General features: G+C 40.6%; 1 protein-coding gene and 1 long non-coding RNA gene across 2 annotated transcripts; one reads left to right on the top strand and one right to left on the bottom strand.

The window, feature by feature from the left end:
• Positions 1–52: 52 nt before the first annotated feature.
• On the bottom strand, positions 53–24,002 carry GPT2 (glutamic--pyruvic transaminase 2). The gene is made up of 11 exons (XM_072346084.1): positions 23,533–24,002; positions 14,575–14,664; positions 12,993–13,101; positions 10,751–10,884; positions 8,320–8,563; positions 7,219–7,298; positions 6,552–6,688; positions 5,695–5,869; positions 4,869–5,024; positions 3,461–3,573; positions 53–2,754 (listed from the first exon to the last, which is right to left on the bottom strand). The coding sequence occupies exons 1-11, from the start codon at positions 23,836–23,838 to the stop codon at positions 2,664–2,666; spliced, it is 1,635 nt and encodes a 544-aa protein (XP_072202185.1). The 5' UTR covers positions 23,839–24,002; the 3' UTR covers positions 53–2,663.
• On the top strand, positions 9,332–13,004 carry LOC140257086 (uncharacterized). The gene is made up of 3 exons (XR_011904949.1): positions 9,332–9,387; positions 10,804–10,914; positions 12,873–13,004. It is a non-coding gene; the product is annotated as an uncharacterized lncRNA (long non-coding RNA).
• Positions 24,003–24,354: the final 352 nt, after the last annotated feature.

Genomic DNA, 24,354 nt, shown 5'->3' with positions numbered 1-24,354 from the left:
GCGAGCCCTGCAGCGTTGTTTCAGTGGCGCAGGACACGGAGAGCGACCGCAATTTAGTTTAATATGTGCTTTATTATTTGGAAGTCTCATACATTTAAGTACCATTATAAGGAGAACCTGTAAGAAAATCAAACCTAGGAGCATGCATTCCAAAGTAAGGATTGTCTGTTATTAATCAAATGTTTGAAAGACATTGAAAATAAACCTCCTTTTTCAGCTTTACAGGATTAATCCACGAAAATGCACATTCACCTCATCACGGTACACACAGACATTGCGGATGGGCGGCAGAGATCACCGCCCTTCTGTATGAGATGCAAAGTGTTATCCCTTCTAATGTCGGAAACATAAAAGGCACCATTAGAGAATGCTTAGAAAAAGCTGTTTATGCCATTCTGTTTTGATTTAAAAGTGTAAGAATTGCTGTCCTGGCATAAAACAAAACGCCTTTGACACCTGTAAAGTATCAATAGAAACTTGTAAACCTTTACACTTTTCCAGAAGCATCGAGTGCAAAGGCAAATATAAAATCTATCGACTTTTAGATTACAAATGCTACCCTATGAAAAAAATCTCTAGTTACAAAAATAGAAAAGATCTTCTAACTTCAATTGTTAGATCTTCGTTTCAATCTACGCCACGTTGCAAGTTCGAAGCCGGATCTGATTCAGACATTTATAGAACAGGAAAGCACTGCTTGCCTTATTTTAAATCAACATTCCATCCACTTTCTACACTTCTGCCTTCTAAATTTGTCTTGTTACTGCGTATTAAGGATGCCAAACAGAGAGTGCTAATGTATTAAAGGCTGCATTTATCAATGGATGGTAACAACGTATCCAATCCCAGTCTGCTTCCCTTCCAGAAATCCATTCTCCATAGACAAAATTATTTTCATGAAGTGTTGTCTGTTAGTTTTCTCCAGCCTCTGTAGTACTTTCGTGTGGCAGCATGCAGCTTTCCTTAACGAACCTGTATTCACTGGCAAATGATTGAGAAGTGCCAGAGTTCTTCCTTGCAGGCTTCTGTGAGAAACAGTGAGGAGGACAGCAGCTGCCAACGCACATCACAGACTGGAAGATGCTGTTGGAAGGACAGGTACTGGCAACACCTTCCACACAGAAAAGACTGGCACATCCTTTATCCGTGCAGTGATTTTTTAGCCCTTGGCTTTATATCCTGGATCAGCACAGGATGCTGCAGCAGCTCTAAAGGCAGCCTAACAAAGTGCTATTAGACATGAAAATGAATTTAAATAATAATAAAAAAGAATGACTAGATGAAATGAGATACTGATGAATTAACTTTGTAAAATGCTGAGCTTAAGCCTGACAAACTGTAATGCTTTCCTGGCTGAATGCTGGAAGCTACGAAACGTTTCTTCAGTACCGTATCTGTGCTGGCCAAAGGTGTCCAGCTTCCAGCTCTGGACAAACTGCAGCCTTCTTTCTCTGTTCAGTGGAACTAGCATAGGTTAGTACAGTAATACCACTTCTCTCCTAGAGAGTGACCTGCTTTAGCTGGGTTTTAATAAGAACTCAGGCCCATTCAGCCTGCAGTATGACTGTGGAGGATTTAACATGAGCTGTACTATGGTTATCTCTTTGCTAGGTGCAAGATATTTCCCTGTAAATACCTTTTCTTTCAATAGAAACCACCCCCAAACATTTCTTCTGAGCACGTTTGTTAGTCCTTCACAATTCAAGCTGTGTTTTAGCCAGCTAATGGGTCTTCCAATGATGTGGTTTCAAACAAATGTTCTCTATAGATAAAGCAATTCTGAAATAGCGTTTTATTTTACCTGCTTTTGAAAGCATTCACAGTACTCATATATGCTTTGAGACAGTAGATTATGTTGCATGTATATAAAAGAAGTGAATTAGAGAGACTCATGGAGTTGTTATAAGGATAAGAATTCAAATGCTCTCTTCTTATGCTGGGTTAATGTGTCCAACAGCATATGAACAAAAAGGTAAATATTCCTCATTATGTGTCAGTTTCACAAAAATAGGGTTGAATAGACACTTTCTTCATCCCTTTGATCCAAACTGTGTGTTCTGCTCAGATTATGCTGTCATGGCAGAATTTCTTTCTAACAGAAGTTCAAAGGTATCTACACACATCTGCCAGTGATTTGCTTTTAATAAGCATGATGCACTTATGTGTTTAGTCAGATTCAGAGAACACTTCATACTTCAAAAAACACAGTAGTAGCAGGCCTCTGAATTTTTGCTGAGTTTTCTAATGGAAATCACGTTCCTAGTTCCAGTCTAAACAGTTATTCTGAGTATTTCTGTCTTGAAACAGACAACAAGCAAAGAACAAGTAACAGTAGTACATTTTATGACCAACTCCCTTCCCCAGCCTAGCAAGTCATAAGTTCCAGAGCGTAACTTCCAACCAAGGCACAAAGTCATTCACTGACTCTTTCTTCCACTGCTTTCTTCACGTTTTCCCCTTGCCCGTACAAAAGCAGAAGTTGGTGTAGCAATGTCATGTATTACCAGACATTAAATTCAACCAAGTTGTAGCTGTATCTGAGAGAGATTCTATCTATCATGAATTTAGGTTAATTAGACGAACAGCACGTTCTTAGCACATCTTTGTTCACTTTCAGCATTCACCTTGGAGGGGAGGAGATGGAGGAAAAAGCCACAGCAGTTTCATGCATATTTTTCAAGAAACTTTATGTGGAAGTCTTTCATTTTCTCCAGTAGGATCTTCAGCTTGTCTACTTGAGGAAGAATGGTCATTCTGAAAAATAATAGTTAGAAAAAAGGGTTAACTTTAATTAACTTAATTAATTTAATTTAATTTCTAAATAGTTAGAAAGCACATTAGCTTCGAAACAAATGAATGAGATCACAGATGTTAACTTTCCCTTGGGGCACAGCCAGCAGAACTGCCATAGCTAAAGGTATCTTCATTGCTTCAGACCAAACAAGACCAAATTCCATGCTAAATTCCAGCTGTTAGTGGCTTGGCTGTAATAAAGTGCTTTTTGTTGGAAGCAAGAGCTTCTTGTTTCAGTAAACCAAAAGTTATTAAGCATGTGTAAGGAGCAGATTGGTAGGGGAAGATACTGCATCTTTCACTTGACTACTCTATGAGGAAACACTATTTAATTCCCCTCCACCCAGAAGAAAGCAGGGCAGTGTTATAAACGCCCTAGCCAACTTAACAGCATAAGCTATAATTACTGTTTGTATTTGCAGGGAAGGCGTTTCAAATGTCAGCATATAAAAATAGAATCAAACTATGTCAGCAAGCTGGGACAACACCTGAATCAGAAGCAGATAGGAGAGCAGGTCTTTGCCCCAGCTGTTCAGCCACAGAAAATGTCCAGCAGAAAAGTGAGACTGTATGACTTTAAGTACAATATCTCATATCTAATCAGAAAAGCATTGGGGTAGTACTTAGATTATTACAGTTCATTTCGTTGATCAAACAGGGACTGTACCTGAAATGATAGGTTCCTTCTCTTTGGCCGAATCCACTTCCAGGTACAACACAGATTCCAGTCTCTTCCAGAAGTTTCATGCAATAGAACATGTCAGGTGCCATTTTATGAGCCTAAGGGAATTGGATGCTTTGGAATTAACAAAGTCAGAATATCCCAAAACATAGAATTTCACGATTGTTTGTTGTTTTTTTTTTTCCTGAAAACTTGTCTTGCATTAGTTTCTATTCTGTTTACTAAATAGATGAAGAACAATTCCTAGTTGTACAATTCATGCTGTGAATTAAATAACAGTAGTTTATGGAGGGGCAAGGATGAAGAACCTACTCAAAATATTTGCTTCAAAAGAAAGGTTGTGTGTATTTTTGTTTTACTCATTGAATGGTTTGTTGTAACTTGTGGTCAAAAGTCTCAAAGTTGTGCTTTGACAAATCTCAGCCCCTGACATCTGACCAGATGAAATTAATTTGAGCCGAGTTCCACTTTTGTTAGCAGTTTCTATTTATTCCTTCACATTATCTGCTGACTAGAAAGTCTCCTGATTAATACCATTCAAGTTCTTAAGTGCACATTTATACACATCATGGGATGAGCTGGAAAAGAGCCTTGTTTTTGTCCTCAACTACGTACTTATAATTCCCTTTAAAAAAAAAAAGAGTATTACATATTGGATAACAGAGCTCCAGCTAGGAACAAAAAGACTTGTCATTGAGCTTACTGACCTATGAGAAAAGGTACTGTGCAGAACTAAAACCTGAAAGGAGGCCTCACAGCCTTTGCCTGGTCCTTGCTTACTGTGGCTACTGCAGAAACAGTAGTGTACAGCCAATCTCAGCCTCAGACACACATCTGGGCCTATCTACATCCAGGTACATCTCTAACTCACATCTTAATCTATGTAACACTTGGTAGCATTCTCAACCTGGAAGCCTAACGAGTGCTTTGCTTACTTCCCTCACCTAAAGGAAAGGCCATGTTGTATTTTAAATCATATGTAGTCAACGAAATAACGCTTCTGTAAGTAGATGGGCTTTCTCTACCTCTGGAATAAAAATTCATCATTAGAAGTAGGGTAGATTTAGATTAGATAGAGGGTAGATTTAGATGAGGCTAGATTAAATCCAGATATTTGAAAGAAATTCTTTACTGTGAAGTTGGTGAGACACTGGAATAGGTTGCGCAGAGCAGCTGTGGATGCTCTCACCTTGAGGCATTCAAGACCAGGCTGGATGGGGCTGTGAGCAGCCTGGTCTAGAGGGAAGTGTCCCTGCCTATAGCTGGGGTTTGGAACTAGATGATCTTAAAGGTCCCTTCCAACCCAAACCATTCTATGATTCTATGATCTATTCTAAGTGACAGGCACAAATATATGAAAGATAAAATGGATTGGGAGTAAATGATGACTGACCTTTGCTTCCTCAATGGCTTTGGAAGGTATAAAGATCCGTGGGAAAGCATACATAGCACCTTGAAGTGGATTGCATTTAACTCCTGGAACCTTGTTGAACATGTCTTCTGCCAATTTGGCCTTTTTGGCAAGATTGTTCAAAACAGACTCCTTTTCCTGTTTAAAAGGAAAATGTTCAGTTTGACATATCTGATACAGCAATAAAAATGCCAGAGATAATGATGATGCTACAAGAATCCCATCCAGAATTAAGCACTTCAAGGACTTTGCTGAACTTTTAGAACAAATGATGTTCCTAAATCCATCATTTTGGTTACAGACAGCAATGCATAAAAGGATTAGCAGGATGCAACTACACAGTGTTGTGGGCAGACAGGAGCCTACAGCAGTTTATCAGCATGCCCTGTTCTTACATTCTTCCTTCTGAGCATCCACTCCTGGCTGTTTTTAGGGACCACATTAACAAACCTTTGGTCTGACTCAGTACTGCCATTTTTAAAGCCAGATTGATCGTTCAGTGTACAGAGATACTGGATAGCTAGGAACAAGGCCGAATTTATAACTGTATTTGAATTTCTGTTTCTCTTTAGATTTTAGTACAAGCAAATATTATTTATTAGTTCTTTTCTCATGCTTAACAGCAGGGAAGTTGAACTGATCAGCAAGAAAGCTGATTTGGTAATGCCTTCGCTGTTTGTTTTGGCTCCTAAACAAAGAAACCATAAAAAGAATAAAACGTACTTTTAAAGGTAGACATATCCAGTTAATACTAAAAACCTTCATGGTTCTAAACTGGTGCAAAAAGAATAAGCATGTTATTGCTGACCTTTATGAACTGCGAATAAGATTCTTCTCCAGGTACTGGAGGATTCACGACAATATCCATTGCTGCTTGTCCTGAGACTGGAGGACAAAGGCGAACAGAAAGCAGCTTAACAAGCTGTCCCTTAATGTCTGGGTGCAAGTTAAGGACCTCCATATAACCTCCTCTGTAGCCACATCTATGGTTGGAGCAAACAGAAGAGATCAGTTAACTGCAAGTGTATGAATACTGGAAAAGCAATGAAAAGAATTGCCAAAGTAAAAAGAAACTTAATGCTGGTTTTTGCAATATGTAACGTACAGGTTGCTGAGATAGCTGCTGAACCGATCGCTTTAAAGATGGAAGTAAACACTGTGCCATTAAGTCCTAGTATACCATACAGAGAAAACAGCGTACAAGCAGCTTCCCTGTTGGGCAAGTTAACTATTAACATGGACTGTTTCTTCTTCACAACAGGATTGTGTGGTTGTAGCAGCATTCGTTTAATTAAAAAAAATATTTTCTTTAATCTCATCTTCTCCAAAACAACCAAACACCTGAAATACTAAATGTCCCAGTGATTCTTGAGCTGTTCCCTTGGGCTATTCCCATGTTTGCCTTTCTCACAGGTCTGGCTTAGGACTGTAGGACTGCAGCTGTGTGGAAGTGAGGCGTTAGGTGTCTGAAATAAACACGCTCCTAATGACATACTATTCAAAACACTGAAAACCACTGAACTAATTAATCACTCAGTTTGTTTTCTTTTTCGTAACAGTTTTTAGTTAAAATCTACAAAAGATACCTTCAGGTCACTAATGTGAAATTTCTGTCCAATCAGATTAACAAGAGAAGATGAAATAAAACAATTAATGCAGACTTACTCGCCCATGTATCCCTTAGAGGTGGAATGAAAAGAGGCCAGCTCAACGTTGTTAGAGTACTCAGGTCCCATCTCGTACAGAATCTTTTTGAACGAATGAAACTGGCATCCTTCAGAGTACACATTGTCCTGGTAAACCTAAACAGTCAGAAGACATTAATGTACTCCGTTCCCCCAGCTAAGGATAAAAGATGGCCTTTTAGAGAGCCAGGTCTGCACTGAAGAAAGTTACATCGCTTGTAACTTAAGCCTTTAGAATACACAAGGTTCTTTGTTAAATAATCATTACTGTAATTATATGTTTTATCTCATGTGGCCTTACTTAATAATTCAGCCTTTGGAAAAACAGCCGACTCTTTATATAATTTAGCCTTGACTCGTATATTTAAATTGATTTTTCTTGTTTATTTCATTTCAAGTGGTCTGAATATCACATAGATTTTTAGGTCAGTTCCTGCAAAGCTTCTTCCTTAGTTTTCCTGCTTCTGTCCCCTGTGCTTTAGCTCAAATCTCACATTAATAATCTTCTATGTTTGTCCATATCTTAATATGGTAACAGAGAATCTGCTCCCTGTGCTTAAAAAGCAGCAATACCACATGTGGGACAAAATCAAATTTCATCTGCTTGCTTTTAGCTTTGCTTTTGGGAAAACAGAACATTCCATTACCTCATCAGCCAGAAGAAAAAGTTTCTCTTCCCAAGCAAAGTGTATCACATCTTCAATGCACTTCCTGCTTTGTACCTGTCCTACAGATTGATTTTTGAATCAAGAAAAATAAAGTTAGTGGAGCACACAAACTGTTTAGCCCAGATCTAGTTAGACAACTAACTGTTCAATAAAATATCCCTGTCTCAGAAGAGAGCTATTCCATTTCAGAACACAATTCAATAAGTGTGAAATCAAGAGACACAATTGGAGGGGTTATGGTTCAAGGTAATTTAGTCCATCTCAAGCAAAGGAAGCATGAGGTACAGTAATCACTCAATAATTAAGAGCAGTCTTTGTATAAATGATCTTTTCAAATCCTCACATGCCTAATGATTAAACAAAAACAGGCTATTTCACAATGTTGTTTAAGCATAAGTTTGACAGATAACTGCAGGGAGTTTAATTATTTTGTTCCTGTTTGTGAGCTGAGCCATGCTAATTGGCATTGTGCCTCCCTAACTCAAGTACCATGCATTGACTCAAGCCAATTTTCTTCACAAGTGCAATGAGCTGTGGATATATACATAAGGATTTTTTGCTGCAGTCAGCTGACAAGCAGCAGGAAGAAAGTTTATGCCTGTTTACACCCATTCAGATTGTTTTTATTATCTTCTGTCCCCAAGCCATTAAAAGGGAACTAGTTTCTCACTAAGTAACATCAACTACACAAAGAAATTCTTCCAATAGAGGCACTGGTTGTCACTGAGTTCAGTGCTGCCCATAGCCATTGCCATTGCCATGTCACGGACTAGATTTTTGGTAAGGACCAAAAGCAATTGAAAATCATTCCACATGTCCACTAAGTTGAGTGGAGGCTGTGGCTTCAGATGTGATCCAGTGAAGTGAATCTGCTCCTTCCTCTGTCCCCAAATTCCTGGAGTTCCATGATACTGAAAACAAGTATCTAAAATTATGGTGTGCTATTCGACTTGAAGCACTGATCTCCAGAATCCAGCTTTACACATTTGGTATGTGTTTTGGATGTGCCTGCAGTGTCAAATGGAAAGAAAAAAAAAGAAAAAAGATCTCAAATGTTTTTTCAATGGAACTGCTACAGACCTGTGGGATTTCCTGGGTTGATGATGCAGAGCACTTTTGGATTGCAGTATGCCTTGGCTTCATTCAAGGAGCGCCGAAGTTCATTTACATCTAGAGACCAGCAGTTTTCTTCATCCAAGTAGTAGTTCACCTGGATGGCATCTAGTTCAGATATGACTGCTGAATACAAGGGATATTGCGGTATAGGGATCATCACTCCTGTTCGGGATTTTCCACCGCCTGAGACCAGGATCTTTAAAATTGACTGGGGAAAAAGTAAAAAATAAAATAAAAATAAAAATAAAAAATATATGTCAGAATTAATAGTATACTCTAGAATAAGTTATTGATCTTCCTCTTAAAAAGATGTAGAGCTAAGGAAGCTTTCCATTCTCAGAGCTGGTAGCCATTTTCTCATTCAATGTAAGTTATGGTCAGAAAGAGGATGCTCTAACCAAGCTTCATAGCATTCCTCTGCACATCACTGCTAAATGTCTGACCAACTTCAAAATCTTGGGAAAAATTCTGATCAGAAATTCTGAGCTCAAGGGAGAACTGAAAAGAGGAATATCAATACCAAGATCAGAAATTATTGCTGGGGCACACGGAGGTTCTCCTTTGGGACAGACAGACCTGTTTCAGCTGAGTGCTAGTGGCCAGGTAGGAGCAAAGCTGGCATTATGAGACTGACATTATGGTTTCATGCTAAAGAAATATGAAAGATGAGAAGTGTTCATATCCTAGAGTGGAAATCTTGTGATTATAGGTAGTTTATGCTCAGAAGACACAGACAGAAACGTAATGCTTGTACTAAGATCAGTCCAGATCTTAGTATCTCAGTACAGATACAGCTGTGTGTCTCAGTGGGGGCTTGTATGGAAACTGTTGAGTCCTGGCGTGAACCACTCATTGATCACCTGGGGAAAGGGCCCGGTCAGCCCTGTGAGCACAGGTGAGTTGAGCTGTGAGAGTGGAAGGGGTGGAGCCTTTTAGACCTCATTTAAGGGCTGATTGCCACTACAGGAAGATTTTGGTTGGAGATCTGTCTGTTGTGGAGTCTTTCCTATGAGCCTGGATCTTTGGGGACAGGTGAGCAGCTTCACTTTTCCTTTGAAGTATCGTGTCCATGCTGGTTTCTTTGCTGTTACATTCCTATATCACCTTTCCACCGCATTAATCTTTCCAATTGTAACAGTGTTGGTTTTTTTTTAATGTCTTAATGGGATTTAAAAAAAAAAAAAAAAAGTATTTGTGACAAGTAGAGAGATTTCTTGGCTTTTTTAATCTAGGGAGAACTCTGAAGTGCAGGTGCAATCAGATCAGGTATCTATCACTATGTAATTAGAGTGTAAAACAAAAAGTTGCACCTGCAGTACCCTTGAAGTGTCCCACAGGTTCTAGCACAAAATCTGCCTTCCTGTGCTTCTCATCACATTTGGACTCAGATACGAGGCTAATAATTTATAATCAGCATCATCACCCACCACTAGCTGAAAAATATCGAGCATCCAAAAAGTGTCATTAGAACAAAATGCAAATTTAAAAACAAGCTCTTTAACGTGCTCTGTCCCCTAAGTGATGAAACAATAGTTGTTCTGTTCTTGGAGGTGCTAAATAACGAGACTCATTGTACTGCTGACATTTTACCAATGGCAGAATGTGATATAGATTTGATATGCTATGCTGACGTTCCTGGCAAGCTGCCAGTACAACCCTTGGCATCAGAAACTCTGGGAAGCCAAGTCATTAAAATTATCTGGAGAGCTGTGTCAGAACGCTGTCATTCTGAACTCTGCCACTAGATGTCATTAAAAAAAGACACACTATTACCCTGTTATTACTAGGTCTCATTTAAAAAAAAAAAAAAAAAAAGCAAACAACTATTGGTTGTTTCAGTATCAGTAAACGTGTCCCTGTAATGCAGAAATCTAATAGGGGTGGTTACTCCTCTCTTAACTGAGGATTATCTTGGCCAAAGCCAAAACCTCATGCTTCTCCCAAGCAAACTAGCTGTTGGAACTGAGATTCTCACTGTCATTAATATGTGCTGCAAGTTTGCCAGAAAGAAGAGCTCTTGAGGCTTCTCACTTATTTGCCATGGATTCATACCTGCTAACCTTCAGTGATTATGCATCACAACTACTAAGGACACCAGTCTGGATGGGCTGCCTCAGCTCATTTGTATTTAGACATGTATAGAGCTTATAATATTTATTCAGGGGGTACTGGTCTGTATAAATCTAGAGACAGTGTTTCCATGGGTCTGTTCCATAGCTGGCACCTTAAGTCTGTGTAATTGATGTACTGATTATCTACTTAATTTTACTGCAGTATCTGATCAAACTAATGGGAATTTGTCAGACCAGATATTCAGCAGAGATCTATATTTCTGAAGGTAACTAATGAATTATAGTTTACAGCAAGAAGAAATAGATTTAATTTTAATACTTACAGTAATACCATCGCTAGCACCAGTGGTAAGATATATGTTATCTGGATCTGCAGGAACTCCTCCATCTCTTCTTTCAATGTATGAAGCGACATCTTCACGGATGCAATTTATACCTTGGCTGGCAGTGTAAGCTCCTGTGGAAAGCAGAATGAGATAAGAGTTAGGTACAATGAATGTTACATTTACTGTTTGCTAGCAAGACTCTGGAACGGGTAGCATACAAAGTAGTTCCTATGTGTAAGAGTTTTGAATCCCTGAGATTTCATTTTCTTTCTAAGAAGTGGGAAAGGAAGTTGGGTTGTTCATTTAGCAAAATAATTTGAGTCTAGAAAAATACAATAAGAATCACTAACATACAGAAATAATATACTGGGTTGATTAAAAAGTAGGCTGTAATGGATGCTTTGCAAATTGGGTCAGCAATCCCATTTTTACTTTCTTCCAGTTGCTTTCATTATGCTGAAAGGTCAATCAACAATTACGTAAGGAGCAGGAACAAGGAACAGAGATAGAAAGGAAAATAACTTCTTAAAAATCCATGACAGAAATGAGATTTTTCTTTGCATCATGAAAATAAAATAATGCCATTTCTTCCCACAGTCTGAAAATGAAAACATCCTAAACTGCTTCCCTCTCTCTGCCCATGGAGGCAGCCACTTGCAGGTTACCTGTAGCAGAGACTAATAGTATCACCCCAGTCTGCCAGGTTTGCATGAAGTTTACAGACAAAATTAACAATCCTAAATTAAGATTTTAGATGTCTGTGCACTGACATGTGCAGCAAGAGTGAAAGTAAGACCAAGCTTAGTTTAGGACTGAGGGAGAATGAAATGACAAGTGTACACATAATTTAGAACACTGTCATGAAGCTGTAGAATCTTTTCTGCTTGTTGGGTGGAGTGGAATGATTGTACCTGACTTCACTCTATTAACTCAGTTATATGCTAGTAGTCAGCCTAATAATACTTCTGTAGCAATGTGACTTAGATCCTTTGTAGGGACTGTGCATTTGTACTGCACAGAGTGGCAGTTCAGGGCACAGAGTTCTCTGATGTCCTAAAAATTTACTTTTGCAGTAAAGTTATATTAGGTTTATACAAAGGTATTACACCACAGCTAGGAAGTTCCTGTTATTGTAAGACAACAAACCTAGGCTGTCATTCTGTTCTGTGCTTCTTGGAGGGCTGTGTCCCATAACTGAGTAGGAATAAACAGGAATCCTGAATCCAATTTTGAGGTCTATGGTTAATTGTACTTGGTTGGTATCTTTGACTGGAATCCTTTAGTTTGCACTGGAGGATGCAAATTATATTTAAAAAAAAAAAAAAAAAAATTAAAAAAAAAATGCCATAAATCAACTTGTCAAAAGAATCTCAGAGTATTTGAATACAAGTTTAGGATGTCTGAGGCTTCATACATGGTCTGCAACTCTGCACATGCATTCTCTTCAAGCCATGTGTTTATGGAGTGCTGAATAGAGGCTGATGAGCAACCAATGGCAAACAGTGGGGGCTGGTATATGGCCCAGAGGTAGATGGTGAGCAGGCACAAACCAATAGAGCAGATCAATAATGTATGCGGTGTTCTTGGTTTTCAGGAATTTAGATAGGAAGTTGTTCTCAGTACATACCGTATCAGGAAAAATATTGTGTACTCTATATTTATGTATTTACAGATCTTATATTAAAAACATATATTCTGAATGATCATTGCATTTGAATATTGCAGGTGTTTTAGGCCTACTGAGCTAATGCAAATTATTTGAAGTATATGATGACCTAATTTAAAAAAAGAGGTGATTTTACGTGGAATCAAGTATTTCTGAAATGCTATACAAGGCTGATTTCCTTTCAGTCACTCCAGAAGCACAGGACAGAGACTCAGCATTCTGAGAACTCCTATGTCCCTACATTTGAAAATCACTACAAGAAAAAGACTGAGGAAAAATTCACCTGTATCCCTAGTAACTCTTACATGGCAATTAGTACAGTGTTACTGAAGTGTTGGGAAGTAAGCTAGGAAAGGATTTGTGGAGCAATTTCTCAGTTTTGGTAACTGTGTATTTTATGTTTTACTTTTCCTGTGAGCCACACTGATTTCTCCCCCTACTGTTTTGACCTAGGCCATCTCCCATTGGACTTGTTATCATATAAAACAAGATGAGGAAATTTCAGCACTGCACGTATTGAAACTGCTTTAGTTGATTCTGTTGCACATAGGAGCAACTGGAACAGATGCTTACCTAAGCTGTTACCTCCACAACCCTGCAAGATCCGTCTCGCTCGCTTTTTTGCATCTTCTGGAAAACTTGGGCTGTCCAACAGGTTTGGGTATGTGCACAGTGCCACTACCTAGAGTGCCAAGAAAGCTGTAAATTGGCCACTGCTCAGTGGTTATTTCAAGTTCGTAATGTTTCTGTGAACTTTCCTTGAGCAGGAGGATCACAAATACTAGGTAATTTAAAACAAAGGTTATTGATGAAGGGGTTTGCAGTTGTTTCTTTAAGGGTAGTGCTTGCAAAGTGAAGAAATTCTATCAGGTTCCAAGTTCTGCTGATAAAAGCAGTTATAGAGTTGTTAACTATTTGTATTACGGATGGTAAACACTGGAATCCAAGTGAGCTATGCATAGTGCAAACACAGTAAAACAGTTAGTTATACAGAAGGGGAACTCTCTAAACAGGTCTGTCCTCCACTCTTTGTGTGTTATTAGCCCACTTAATTGACAGGAAATAAAGAGTTTAGGTATAGAACAGAACTGAAAAATATGATCAGAATTTTAAATCCCAGTAGCATCTTCTGATAATTCTTCCCTAAAAGAACTCCTTACCAATTAGAATGTGTGGTAATATTTAATTAAAAAAAAGAAGTGATGATATGGAACATAGGAAAAGTAGAAACATAACCTAACAGAATTAGTTTATGGAGGAATGTAAGGCATAAAGATTCTGAAGGCCTGGCTTGAGATCAGCTTTGATTCACACTCCCGTTTTTAGGTTCACATGGTGTCCAATGGATGGGCTGTTATCATCTCATGGAAAGGTGACTAAATAATTGAACTGTGAGCACATACTGTCACGGGGAGAAGGGGTTTCACATTTACACAGTATTTTACTTAATAACATTGGTGGATCTGAGTTAACTTGAAGGAAGCTTAGGTCTTTCTAGTTTGTGGGCAGTTTGCTGTGTAGCTCAATTTTATCATCTCAGTACGTAGATACCCAGAATGATGCTGCTTCAGTGTGGCCTGTAACTCTCTAAATTTGTATTATAGGCTCAGGATTTTGTATGTGAGTGAGGGATGTTCTAGTATGCTATTTTTATTAGCATGCTATTTATTTAAATAGTATAAAAATACTTTTAATAAACAATAAAACATACAGTTTCAAAATGGTATGCATTTAAATAGTGTAATAGTTGGGTTATTTTTTTCAGTACGCTGCTGTAAAATCAGCAGCAGTGTAAATGAGCGCACCCAGCTGCATGCAGATCTTAAAGTGTACTGTCGGATGAAGAAAGGCATTTACTTTTTTCCTTAAGGACAATCACTTTCTTTTTTGAAGTACACTGCAGATAATGAATGTGCTGACTGATAATACAGAGGAAGTGGCAGGGGAAAGGATGGACGGGGAGTAATCTGAGGAGTAAGAAAATCTACTATGTTAAGAGAAAATACAGCAAGCATTTAGGCTGAGGATCACAATTTATAACTTGTTATGACAGACTATTCTGACTGTATGTGCAACTGTAGACGTAAATCAAACAGATGTTGAGGTATCGTCACATAATCAAAAAATCAAGAATAATATTATAAAATATTCTTACCTGACGAAGGAAGGTGATTGGCCTCTGTCCCATTGCCTGTGCATCTCCAATGTTGGCTTTAATTACTTCAGTAAAAGGTTTTTTGATTCCCTAGATAGAGATAATTCACAACATACTGTTAGGGCTGAAGCAGCTGATAAGGCTTCCTTCTTTGGCTGTGATTAAACAGTATGTAGTCTCAGAAAAGAGAAGTTTAATGGAAAGCTTAGTGCATTTCTTATAAAGTACTACCAGTAGATCTTAAATGTGACTGTGACATGTTTTTATACAATTAGTGGTCTGCTTTTTATTTTCATTTTCTACTGCCTACAAATGAGAGGTTGGTTTGCATGGAAACTACATGTGTGAGCTGGAAAAGATGATAGCAAGGCATTGTGAAGTAGCAATAATAGAACAGCTCATTTGATACACCCGCAGGAGGAAGGGCTCAGTGAAGAAGCTACAAAGATCAGAGAACATCTGAAAACTCCACCAACAAGAGGAATCTAAGATATTTAGTACTTTTTTCAGTTGGCCTATATACTCCTTGCTTCTTTATTTTCTGAATATTTGCAATAAATATGCATAATGTTATGACCCCACTTTACCATATGCAGCTGTTCTGTAGAGCCCACAATAGTAAGGCCCTATATGATAAACAGCAAAAGTGCTAACTAATCACCATGTGTATTGAAAAGCTTCCTAATCTCTGAAATATGAACAGGCAGATGTTTTTACTGATTAGTTTTCTGTACTGAATCACTTGTCACAACCTGCTGTATTTGGGCTGAACTTGCAAAGCCCCTTTCTGGCCCACGTATGTACAGCAAGTTACCAGGTTTGCATATGGCTGGCAAGGCTTAACTAATTATTGGTTTTCCACGATGGATTGTGTGCAAAGATAACGATGACCAAAACAATAGAACTGGCCAGCAAGTTCCTAGGTATGCCAAGGTTTGGAGGCTTGCAGCTACCTACTGTGGCTAGCAGGTTATTCTAGATAATGTGGTTTCAGTTCCCCCTGCAGATGCCGTTCAAGGCTTACATAAACAATACCATTTACATTTTTCTTTTGAATTTAACTAGGTAGCTATAAATAGTATTAAGACAAGGCAGTGGAACTTAGATGATCCTGCTTTAGTACCATTAAAGCATTTTACGTGGCCTTAAATTTGGCAGGAATTTTTTCTTTTAAGGTTTACTTGAAGTAATTGAAAGTGGTACACTGACTCCATTATGTCATTTGCATTTATGCTTACTAGTATAAACAAGTGCCTAAATAAAGGTTGCATTTCAGTTTTATGTAACGAAGTTAGAGATATCCGATAAAGATTACAGCTATTCAAGGCTGGAGTTGGGTAACTTCTCAGCATTACAAACAGTTAGAAATAGGTTGGGGATCACTGACAGCTGACCGTTGCCAATTCCAGACTCAGTGTAAGTGCCATCACTGTCTTTGAGCTTCAAATACAACAATATAACCATCACCTGCTCCTTAAAACTTACCCTACTCTTGCTACTAAGCTGATTAATATGGAGAAAACAACAAAACATACTTAGACTATCTTACTGGAAAATCTTGATGGAGATAGAACAGCTGGGGTTGTACGGACTGTTCCTGCACACCTGCTCAATGTCTGTCATCCTACTGAATAATTTGTATTTCTTGGCCTCGGCTATAGAGCTTGTTTTTTTCCTTTAGCAAGAGAGATGCTTTTAAATAACTGGGACCTTTGCTTTCCCTGGCTGTGAGTTAGTATCAACAGTTGCTTAGAACTGTCTTCTCAAGATTCTCTATATCTCTTCCAGTGAAATATAGGAAAAATAAATATTATGACTACATAGTTTTCTCCTCGTATATTTGTTTCTTGATTTCTCCTCTTTCTACGGAATGAGGGAATATCAGAAGTTGTGTTGTTTTGATTCCTCCAGAATGAAAATTCTTACTTTGCAATTTCATAAAGAAGGCAAAGGAAACAATAACAAGCAAGAAAAAATGAAGAATGCTAATGAGTCCAAGTTTCAAAGTAAGGATATCAGAAGCTGCCATCAAGAGAAGTCTAGGCAGTGCCCATGACTGCACATAAGTTCAAGGTGGAGATTTATTCCAAGCCTGGACACAGAGGTTTTAGTCACAGGTCTTTTGGGTCAAGGTTTCCCTATGATGATGGCAATCTCAGGAAAGATTACTGTCAAGTACTTCTCAGAAACTCTGTATAAATGTCTGTATGAAAGGAGATGTGAATGTAATGTTGGTAACCTCAACATCAGGCTGTGGAACACCAGGAGAAGCACTGAAACACAACATAATGTTTGTGAGGGCAAGGTTTATTTTGCTGCAGGAGGCAGAACAGTCTTTGGCCATGTCAGCAACCTGTCTGTGCTGGGAAAATATAAGTCCCTGGCAAGCCAAGAAACATTCAGGGAGAGCAGAAACTGGTCCATAGTCTTTTCTCTCTCCTTATATATATATAAACATATAAAAATATATGCATGTATACTATCTATATTTACATATGTAGCATTCATTTCTAATTTAGTAGGGACAGGCTTTCAAGGCATGTTGTGGAGGCAGTCTGGCTGGGTTTGGCTGGATTGCAACTGGCTTATACTAATGGGGTTAAGCAGGCAGAGATTTGGAAAAGTGAAGCTTGCAGAACAGGAGCTATAATAACAAACTGTGGAGCAGTAAGTACCGATCATACTCATGCCTACTGAAGAGGATATGAACCATGTCAAGGAGAAAACCCATCCTTCAGCTCTACAAAACAATCAGTGCTACCACCTTCTGCCTTCAGTGGCTCCTCTCTCCCTGAAAGTGTTTCATCTTCTGAACAAAGCCAGTCTTCTGCCATTCTATTGAAATCATTAGCAAAATGTGGCCTTTTTTTTTTTTTTGAGCTGAAGAAACCATCTCACACTTTTCAAATTCAGGTGTGAAGCAGAACGTATAAAAATACATTCAATGTTTTTTCAATTGCTGCCTTTGTGGTAATTGACAGGATTCTAAGAGAAGAAATGAGTCTCCCCAGAACACTTTAGAAATAAGTTCCTTCAGAAGTTATTTTTGTCAGTCTCCTTTTCTCAGAGGAACCGCAGTCTTTCTGGGAGACTATGTGAAAAGCCTTTGAAATTCCAAGAAGGTCAGACAGAACACTGATACAGTTAGAGTAATTCTAAGTATCATACCACATTGAGACAAAGGACTGTTATATGTGAACCAGAATTAACTGGTGCAGACTTTGTGTAGTCAAACACATCTGGAGAAGCTTCCTTTTCTCCTACGTATCCCCATGACTTTGAGAAACAAAGCTAGAAAGAGGAAAAATATGAAATGAGGAACAAACTCACTGGGAGAAAGTCAGCACGTAAGAAGTGTTAGGTGAATTATTTGCTTAAAGTAGAGGTATGATGCCAGAACATTCAGTATCACAATGAACTAGCAAGAAGCCAAAGCACTGCTAGCAGCTGGTATGTCTTGCGGGAGTTTTAGCATGCCTAAGAGGTTCCTTTTACAATGGTGCCATCAAAGAATGCTGGGAAATTGTGTGCACTGTGCCCAGAAAGAGCAAAGAAGAGCACAAACAAAAAATGTACAGCAACGTTTGCTAAAGTCTTAAGCAAATTTCAGGGGAAAAGCCTCAGTCTGAACATAGGTTTGTGTGCTTTGAATTTGGTAATGACCGAACTAAGCTAAAACTGAACTGAGAAGGGTGAAAATATGAAGTGCTTTTAATCCCAGAAGAGCAATGTGGTGTTTCAGCTGTTTTAGAATTTCAGAATTTGTCTGCTTTGGGCTGTTTTTCATTGATTCCTTTCCATTGGCAATTATTTGTGCCTCCTGTTGATGGTTATCGGGCAATAACACCACACTATGAAATCCTTTTCCTTAGCACAAGCCAAGCCTGGTTTTGTTGTGACTTGCACAAACAAGCTGTATAATCTGTGTAATAAGAGAGCTGGCAAAACCAAACATTTCAGCATAGTTTAGATATACTCTGTAGTAGCCAAGTGCTTTTCTCAGAGGGCAAAGAAAGCACTGGCCAGAGGCCCGTAACTAAAAGAGACTTGAAGGCCTGAATTAGCATTGCAGTCTATTTATTAAAACAGCTCACGGCAGGAAAAACGCTGACCTGCTTACCACAGAGTGAGGCTTTGTGTTAAGTGTGTGTAATTCATGCTGACAAGGTCTGCTGTTGGAGGCTAGGAGAAGGCAAATTCTGGATTTTGACTTGAAATGGCAGTGGCGACTTGCATTGCTTTAGATGAGAAAAACAGTGTGGCTGACCATTAGCTGGCAGGTGTGATGTTACCAAATAGGAATTGTCCTTATGTTACTTTTGTCTTATATGTGGTTCAAAGTACATTTGCATTCAGAAATCTTGTCTGCATTCATGAAATCCTAGATTTGAATGTGACTGTAAATAACATAGCTAGAATAATGCCTGTTAGAAGGAGGTTAGACAATAGGATCTTCTCAGATTGAAGACCTATTTGAGAAAAAGACTATGTTGGAATTCATTTTGATATCATATTCATCAAGGAAAGATCAAATCTTGTGGTCTGCATGCTTCTGAACATACAGGTTTGGTAATCATATTCTTAAGGTCATGCCTCTTCATCTGCAGTAGTTTTCCCCCTTACTGAAAAGCATAGGTTTTAGTATGCAACATGTACTGCAGCTGAGGAACAGTAGTTCTGCCTTAGTGAGGTCACAAGCTTTTGCCTGGTAGATACTTTCTTGGTGTGTACACAGTCATGTATTCAAAGCAGGAAATTACAGGATGGTAATTTAAGCTTAGCATCTTTCGTTACTGGGTGTACCAGTCAATCTTGCATCCTTTTCTTAGCATGTCAGATTATTTCTGCGTGTCATCACTGTAACTGTTTTATCTTGCCACAAATCCTAGGGACACAGTCAATTCCCACTTACATTAAGTCTTGATTTTGAGTGACATCTTTCTGTTCAATTTAGAAGCCTAAAAAATTGTTTTATTAAAGGCAAAAACAAAACAGATGTAGGTGTATAGAGACTGTACATTGCCACTACATGCAAGTAGTTCTGGACCCAGTGGTGGAATATGAAATCCACGTACGCTGATCTGAAAGAACTTTCTACATGTTACCAACATGTGTTTGCATACCACCTCTCTGCCCCTATGTTTCTGTCTCAATAACTTGGATGTTTAGAACAGAGACTTAATGTTGTAGTGACTTGCACTAAGCCGGTTTAGCCTCTGGGAGTTACATGAGTTGACTTGTGGATCCTAAAATGTTATTTAATATGCTTGTGCTTTGTAAGGACATTTAAGCCCACTTAACTAGACATCCAATGAGTTATGTAAAACCTAAGCAGGAAATTGGAAAATGGGAGTTTAAGTGAGAGATAGGAAGGTATCTTCCATAACATGGTCAGTTAAAATTAGCACTAATGCAAAGTAACAAATCAGGTATATTTGCTACCTATATAACAATAAACCTTGTTATTACTCATTATGTAAAGAGAAAGGCTCAGTCCTGAGATTACATTATTCTTGCATGGCCTTCATGCTCAGGCTAAAATTTCTAGTCTGAAATGTAATTAAAGTCAATACTTGATATGCTGGCCACCTATCAGCAAGTCTCAAAAACAACTGATAGACAAAAGTTCATACTTGTTGGAGTTCTGTTGAGGGAATAATCATTCGTTAAAACATGCCTGTGCTTGAGCTTGCTTTGTAAAATGTTCAGCAACACCAAGAAAGTGGCTGTAAGTTCAGTGTCTCATATCAGTAAGCCACCATCAGCTGGTTATTACTGTCAGCAAAGGGGAAGAGAAATAAGTTTTTCACTTTTGAAGCACAATGCTTTTTCAAAAAAAAAAAAATATATATATATATATAAATATATTAAAGGAAAGTATTTGGGTAAGTGATTTTGCTCCAGCTGAACAGATTTAGCTTAGATGAAAAGTTTAGTTTTCTACTTGTACCAATACAGATCACAGGTCAACAAAATTTATGAGGTCTAAGTACAGCATGCCTCATCTGCACTCCTGAGTAATGGATCTTATCCTGCTTGAGTAGTGTATTCTAACTTGAAACTTACACTGGTCTAATACTGAGCAGCTTACCAAAGAGGCTGAAATTAATGCCTCCCTTTTACTTGCTTTCTCTCTTTAAGAACTATCCCTTAAATTGCCCAAAGACTTCTCAAGTAACATTTTAGTCCTTATTTCCATGCGCACTGTGGAGTTAAAGCTCCTGTTGGAATCCTTTGCGGTTAACATACAAAAGAAGCAGATGCCAGAAAGAATAACAGAGGAACAGCTATTCAGTATGTGAGTCGGCAGGACTAAACTCAAAGAGGAAAGCTTTCACTGTGCAAACAGCTTCAAGTAGCTATTTTGTAGTCTGCGTAGCAAGCCATATGAGTTACACAAGTATGAAGTCTGAATTGAACTAAGTTTAAACAGAGGGGCCTCTATTGTCTAATTAAACAATGTCTGCATTGAAGATGCTTTTAGTTTACTTAGAAACAAAATATCTAGAGCCATCTCTATAGAATAGGACAAATGCAGATTTACAAGTGGAGGTACCATTGCTTCCCCACTGCCTCATCCTTCTCCCACACCATGCTATGGAGCCCAGGCTTTCCTGTTTGTGCAAAGCTCCTTCCCCATCATAAGTGGTGGAGAAGCTACAGGATAGTGCTTTTGGCAATGAAGAGTAACCACAGATTGAGAGATGCTGTGGGTCATCACCTCTCTCAGACAACCATTGTCAGTCAGCGTTAGTTCCACTGGCAGTGGTGCAGTGCTCACTCTGTGATCTCAGATTGAGAGGGATGAAAAAAAGTAGTTGTCCATTGATGGCTGGAAGTGAAGAAGTTCATCTGACCCATTACCATGCTATTGTCAGATTGGGAACAAAAAAATAGATATTAGCATAACCTATATTTCAATTACAAGGATCCTAGGTACTGCTTCAGGCTGCACAGTTTACTACGTAATAATTCTTTAGTTGATGGTTAAATGATGGAATGAGTAACTGCATTTCTATCAGAAGGGCAAAGAGGAATGATCAACTTGAGCAATGCAGAAGAAAGTCTTTCAGCTGCTTCCTCAGGTTGGTCAGTGTTCGCTGTGAATGTTGTTTTGACTTTCACAGTAACATTCTCTTCCTTCCCTGCCAACAGGTACTTGGTTTTGTTTGCTTTAGTCATTTTAGAGCATAGTCATGTGTTTATGAACACTGTTTGCCATTGATAATATTCCAGGGAATGGCTCAAGGAAAAAAAAAAAAAGCTTTTAAATGGAAAATGCCACATAAGCAGACACAAAGCAGCCGTAACAAACTTCTAATAAAGCAATTGGTAATTACTTGCCTTTCTACTTTTTAACTAGTGCACTGAAGATTATTCTCTTTGCATATGACTCAGCTTGTAATTGAAGGAAGCAGAGGAGTGGGGAGGAGTTAGGAAGATCATATTCTGTTTGTTTTGTCAAATAATATCTCCTGCTCTGTGATGGTACCATGAAAACAAACACTCACTCAGTGGGAATACTGAAAGATTTTGTTCCCTGTTCCTGGCAAATGCTCCCATTAAGGAATCCAACCGCATGGAAAGGCAGCAACACTTTATAATATAAACAAGTGTGCTAAAAATCAAAACATATTTTGAAATGGAACCTTCACCAGCGCTCTGATGGTGATCTCTGAAGTCCAATTTGAAAGTAAAGGTGTGCCTAATAATTATTGAGTTACGCACGAAGATGTTGATGTATATAATACACAGTGAGCTGGAAGCGTGCTTGGCTTTCCAAAATGAGAGCGGCCAACTAACACAATGAGCAAGGAATTAAAATAGTCTCTTCAGCATTGCTATGGCACTGTTGTTCAAAACATGCACTTATCATGTTCTTCCTGCCATACCTACAGTAACAGATTAGTAAGGCTTGTAAAAGCAGTGAAGATGGGGAATAGTATTTGGAATTGTAAGAAGTAGCTCTGCCAGATGCTTTACTCAAAGCTGCCCTACGTCAGTCAGTGCCTATGGTGGAAGGGGAAGCTCTGAGCAGCGCTAACAAGAAGCCACACCTGAACTGCTGTTTGTTTGTTATCATGTCTTACTGTAAGGACTAAGAGAAAAATCTGTAGAACTCGGTGTAAGCACTGAGTGATTTGGATGCTGCATTCGGTCTGATTTGGCCTAGGAGCCTCTGGGATTTGTGGCTGCTATGAGTGCCGACCACCCAGAATCGGGCAGCGCGAGCGTGTTGGGAAGCGGCTCCTCGAACACCTCAATTCGGGCAGCTGAAACCGGGAAATACCGGGTCAGAGATAACCGCAGGATTCCGGCGTTAGGGACGGGGGCAGCGGAGCTGCGGGGACAGCGGGGGGCGGAGGTGCCCGCCCCAGCCGAGGCAGCGCGTTGCGGCCCCGTACCGAGCGCCGAAGTGCTCCGGAGGGCGGTCACTCACCCCGCTCGATACCGCAAAGGACGTGATATTGCATCAAGAGGTCAAAGTGGCAGAAGAGATGTAAATACCGCTTTATGAGGGGATGCTGTATGCGCTTTACGCAACACGCGGCACGAGCAAACAGGAGAGGGTGGCGGCTTTTAGCTTCGCGTTCCTGTCGCATCCCCGTGAAAAGGGCCAGGGGGGAACAGGGCTGGGTACGGGGGATTCCTCGCCCCGGCCGCTCTCGCGTCCTCTCCGCGGGGACGGCGCGTCCGTGGGCAGCGGCAGAAAAGCCGCTCGCGGTTCCAAGGTTCCGAGCATCCCGGCGGGGCGCTGCGCAACCCGGGAGCGGCGCCCGGAGGGCTGTCCCGCCGCCCCTCCGCCTGCCACGTCGGCCCCACGCCGGCCGCAGCCCCGCCGAGCCCCCCTGCGCCCCAATCAGAGGCGGCGGCGGCGGAGGAGTGCCCGGGGGCAGGGCCGGCGGCCGGGGAGCGCTGCCCTGCCCCGCCCCTCCCCACCCGCAGCCCCCGCCTCACCTTCCGCAGCTCCTTCTCGATCTCGCCGGCTTTGTGGACGATGGGGCCCCGCACGGCGTATTCTACCGCCTTCACTTGCGGGTTCATGGATTCCAGAGTCAGGATCTTCTCCCTGCTCGCCTTCTCGTTGATCTTGACGGCGGAAGCCTTGGCAGCGCTGCTCCATCTCGCCGTCCCCTCCGGCGGCAGCCGAGCACCCCGCGGGGGCCGCCCCACCGCGCCGCGCAGCGCCTCTTCCCCGGCGCCCCGGCAGCTCGTCGGCACCCGGCCCGCGGCGCGCCCCGCCGCTGACACGAAGCGGTGCATGGTCGGCACGGGTGCTCTGCGCGGAGAAATGACACCGCCGCCGAAGATCGGTGTGTCCCGCAGTCCAAGCCCGAGGCTGTCGGGATGCGCGCGAGCGAGAGATGCTCTCAGGAGCAGTGCCGAGCGGTGGGCGCTGTCACACGCGCGATCCTCCCATGTCCGGATCCCGCTAACTTAATCGCGATCGATACAAGTGATCTCGCAGCCGTGCGGTGCCGCGGGAGAAGCAATAAGTCCCACCATTGCATCAGACGGCACCGCACAGCCCCGTTCCCTCCGGCAGCGCCCGCGCTCAGTGCCCCGCCGCAGCCCCGTCTGCAGCCATCCTTACCGAGCCGTGCCGAGCAGAGCCGTGCCCGCCCGCGGCACGCCAAGGTGGGGATTGCAGCAGCAGGCTGGCGTCGCGCTGCCTGGCGGGTTTTGTAGTTCCTGCGGCCCCGGGCTGCGCCTGCCCACAGCATCAGGTGATGGGCAGGGAACTACCGCACCCACAGTGCCCCCGCCCGCCGCTCCGCA

Source organism: Excalfactoria chinensis, chromosome 11 (assembly GCF_039878825.1).
Source record: "Excalfactoria chinensis isolate bCotChi1 chromosome 11, bCotChi1.hap2, whole genome shotgun sequence".
In the NCBI taxonomy this organism is placed as follows: Eukaryota; Metazoa; Chordata; class Aves; order Galliformes; family Phasianidae; genus Excalfactoria; species Excalfactoria chinensis.
Note: the sequence above shows the minus strand (reverse complement) of the source record. Positions and strands in the feature narration are given on the sequence as shown.

What these genes read in the sequence shown, in the direction of transcription:
- GPT2 (XM_072346084.1), bottom strand. Translation starts at nt 23,838, where the DNA reads ATGCACCGCTTCGTGTCAGCGGCGGGGCGCGCCGCGGGCCGGGTGCCG. An exon ending in TTTTTCTTCTGGCTGATGAG is followed by an intron (nt 6,689 to 7,218) that starts GTAATGGAATGT and finishes CTGACTGTTTAG; the next exon opens with GTTTACCAGGACAATGTGTA. An exon ending in TCTAAGGGATACATGGGCGA is followed by an intron (nt 5,870 to 6,551) that starts GTAAGTCTGCAT and finishes CTCCAACCATAG; the next exon opens with ATGTGGCTACAGAGGAGGTT.